Source organism: Borostomias antarcticus (genome assembly GCF_949987555.1).
Source record: "Borostomias antarcticus genome assembly, chromosome: 13".
Classification (NCBI taxonomy): domain Eukaryota; kingdom Metazoa; phylum Chordata; class Actinopteri; order Stomiiformes; family Stomiidae; genus Borostomias; species Borostomias antarcticus.
The window spans coordinates 4,131,340-4,135,271 of NC_140246.1; the positions used below are offsets into that span (position 1 = coordinate 4,131,340).

General features: G+C 46.2%; 1 protein-coding gene across 2 annotated transcripts in view; it reads left to right on the top strand.

Annotated features, from left to right (window-relative positions):
* Nucleotides 1-3,316: 3,316 nt before the first annotated feature.
* The window catches only part of hmga2 (high mobility group AT-hook 2), a gene marked incomplete at both ends in the record, with an annotated part of 28,656 nt that continues 28,040 nt past the window's right edge, over nt 3,317-3,932 (top strand). For both annotated transcript variants that reach the window (XM_084447610.1, XM_084447611.1), the window contains one exon: nt 3,317-3,433. In XM_084447610.1, coding sequence (XP_084303736.1) covers nt 3,317-3,433 — 117 coding nt within the window. The remainder of the gene's footprint in view (nt 3,434-3,932) is intronic.

Below are 3,932 nucleotides of genomic sequence, written 5' to 3' on the forward strand. Positions count from 1 at the left end.
TGTGTATGTATGCGTGTATGTATTTATGTGTTTGTGTCGGTGTATGTGTGTGCGCGTGTGTGTGAGAAGTCCTTTCCTCCAGCAGCTTTTAAAAGACGTCCCAGTCAGACCAGACCCCCCCCCCCCTCCCAGTCTCTCTCTACCTCCCCAGTGACAGAGACGTCAGGGGACAACCATCCGTCCACCTCTGACCCACCTCCACCTCTCCTTGCGGCCCCTCCAGGCCTGCGCCGGGGCCCCCAGACGGAGGGCCAGTGTGTGGGCCTCGCGGACGCCTCCCGTGGCTCCTCGCGTCACATGGCACGGGGAGGCCGCCTGACATCTGGGTGGTGGTGGATTCCTTTATTCCCCCCCCCCTCCCCCTCTCTCCCTCAGCTTCTATATTTAATTTGTTAATTTCCTCTCCTACGGGGGAATGGGATGAGCTAGCTGGCTATTAGCGCGAAAGCTAAAGTGACCCACTGAAGGAAACAGAACAGTATAACCTCGCAAAGCCACGGACAGACCTGTGACCTGGATGGGGAGGGGGGGGGGTTATGCATGCGTGTGTGGTAGGTAGGTGAGATAAACTGACAAGGTGTATACATGCATATGAATGAAACTTTACTCAGATATAACCCCTGCTGTCTATATTGCGTGTAGGGCAGAGCTGTAGCCTATAGTCGTGCATTCCCCCCGGAGAGTTGAGTCTGTGGAGATGGAAATTCTTGAACAGTCTGAAGTGTGGCAGAAGGCCCCTCGCCGCCCGGCACTATAAATGCATCACATATGTGCCGCTGCTTTGACACTGGCCAGGAGGCACGGCCGCTGGGGGTGAAACGGTTAAAATTGACATCGGGTGGCAAGAGGGCTGTGGCCTTCCTCAAATCTTTTAGTGTGCGCCGAGGACGAATTCTCTCACTATTCTATCCCCCGAAGCACACTGCCTCTTAATACAGAAAAGGAAATCTGTTTTCAACCCAAGAATGTCTTTAGAAATGCATGCTACTCTCTGCATTTGCAGGCGATGAGCGCACGGTTCGCTCTTTTCTTCAGATCTCCACGGATTTAAATGGAATTCCTGCAAATTTATCACTACAGCAACACTGTCATAACTATTCACAGGGAAAATAAACTCTCAGACCAGCAACGCCGCTACCTGTGCAGACATCCTTGTTCACACAGAGGCGAGTCGCTATCCAATCCCTCCCACACAATGTTTTCAGCAAAGGCAATCAAAGTGCATTCTCTGTTGTGTAGTGTGTACCAATCAAGTTAAATGCATGTGCGCAGTAAAGTTCCCTGCGTTTTAACATCGTGCGCTTTTAGGTAATCGATCTTGGTTTAATACTTTGTGCAGTAATTTGCGGCTGTGGGTATTGATTGTATTCGTTTCATACGCTTGCGGTCCTGACGCCGGTCTGTCTGCGGGGGAGTGGTCTGTGTAAGAAAACGGCGAGATTCCTTTCTGGTCCACCTTCTTTGGGGGTCTGAGGGATGTTTTTTATGAATGAACTGAATACCAAGGACATATTAATCACTTTCTTTCACGAATCTTCAAGCCAACTCAGGAAAATAAGACGAATCTTTTTTTTTGTTGCTAAAGTAGGCTATTGTCCAGAAAAACTGTTTTCATTAAATATAGGCCTAATAATGTGGACGGAAGCCAACTATGCAGTTCAGTAGCCTAGATCATTGCAGACCTTGTTTTTATCACTGCAGAATGTTTATGAAATAATTAAATCCACTTCAAATCCAATCATATGAGTTTAAGACGCCCAATCTCTGCTTTTAAAATCTCCCAACACAATAGTATTCAAGGGGGTGAGGAAGGCCTTGTCATTCCCTGTTGTTGAGCGGGCTTCGCCAGATCGTGGGAAAGGCCTCCACGTAAAGCAGTTTATTCTTTGTCACTGTTGTTCTTGTGTAATTGATCTCACTCCACGTCGATGGGCGGAATACTTCAAAGACGCGCGGCTGTTGGAGGTCGGGCTGTGAACACACGCATGTAGGCACGGCTACAGTCAACCGGCTATAGGCGGGCGGCGGGGAGGGAAAAGACAACTGCACGGGACATTTTGGTGGACCGATTACCATCACAAACACACAGGCTATAGTGTAGATGGAGGGGGAGAAAAATTGCAATAGAGGCGTTTTGAAAAGTGAATTCCAGGAAATAAAGAAAAGAGAAAAAATGAACACAGGGTACTTTTTATAGCATTATGAATAATGTTAGAAAAATATTTTTTATAATATGAGTTATATGACTATATCATAATATTGAAAGAACATTTCATATGTAGGCTATCTCAACCGCAAATAAAAAATACAAGATTATTAGATTGGCCTTCCTAATAAAACTAACTGGCTACTAGGCTGCACTAAAGGCTTAACAAAGAAATCACCAGCTTACTTGCGCTCATCACATCAAAATGGGAAAAGTTAACTCTTGGTTCAGCAAAACTTACGACCAAAAATCGTGCATAATATTCGAGCTCATAAAACTCCTAATTGTGAGCGCATTCTCCGCAGTCTATTATGAAACGCGCGCTCTCCCCTCTGTCTCTTTAAAGTGGCTGGACTGCGGCCAGGAACATGAATGGTTCTGGACACGTGAGTTTGTCTCAATGCGGTCTCTCCTCTTAACGCCGCAGAATTTCTCATGTTTTCTCTGGCGGCGGGCCAGTTTTCTTCGGTCTTGCTTTCCCCCCACCCGCTCACCCCCGTGTTATCCACCCACGGGGAGGTGTTTTTTTTTTTTTTTTTTTTTTTTACCTCATCCTCATCCAGAGTAGGCTAGACTGGTTTCGTGTGGGCTGTAGAGATGCATTTATAATGCCCACCGTTTTTTTAGCCAATCCGTGCAAAAATCTCGCCCCGGTTTTGCCTTGGTTCTAAAACTTAGGTAGCCTACTTGTGATTTGTCAGTCAATCGCGGCGCGTGGATTTGACAGTGCACTGTCACCGTTTCTCTTCAATGGTGTCCTGCTCATTTGCACCGACAACACCGAAATTCCAATTGATCACTGGCTTATTTTATCACTAAAGCCACCCCCACCCACTTCGAAAGAGGAGGCATTTTTCTGAACCAAACTGAAGAGGACAATAGGCCTAAGTGCTTCTCATAATACAGTCAAACACCATCTCCGTTTTCTTTTTTTTCTTTTAATTTCTTAGCATCACTCATTTCCTCAATTTACTTTGAGATCCGCCGATCCTTGCATTACAACAGAGGATCCCCCCTCTCGTGATCCGCACCAGGACGTCCGGTGTGCCAGATCAGACTGTGTTATAGACTATAGAAGGTGCAGGAGATTACATTTTGGTACAAGTAACAATGAGTGCACGCGGTGAAGAAGCCGGCGAAACTTCAGGGTCCCAGGAGCAACCAGCAACATCAGAAGCAACAGAGCCTCCGAAGCGGAGACCCGGCAGACCTAGGAAGCCTCAGAAAGTCAGTCTTTATGTTTTTTCTTTATCCGATATATATAACCTGCCAGATAGCCTGTATGCAGTTGTCAGTGTTGTTCCATTTGCGCGTTGGCGATAGGCACCCAAGCGCAGAACAGTACCCTACGTACCCGAATACTATATGATCAATGAGAATGGCAAAAATCCTGTGCGCAAGAAAGCATGGTGTTTAGTTGTGTTTTTGCTGATGAGCTTTAGTTTGTTTTGAAATGTGTAGTGGTGAAACTTGCGCAATAGCCTACATGTAAGGAAAGGGAAGCTTTAAAGCGACAAACTCAAAATAAGTATAATATAAACCAACCATTCGTGCAGCCCTTCACAACCCATAGACAATGTGCTAGAAATATATCTCGAGAGAATAGTTGAATTGTTTCAAATGCTTTGATAGAGAAGGAAGTTCCTCTCGTTCCCTCGTCAGAAATCGAAGCTTTAGGTTGAATGCCTTGCATAGCCTATAGGCTAACCCATAGCTGCACAGCGCC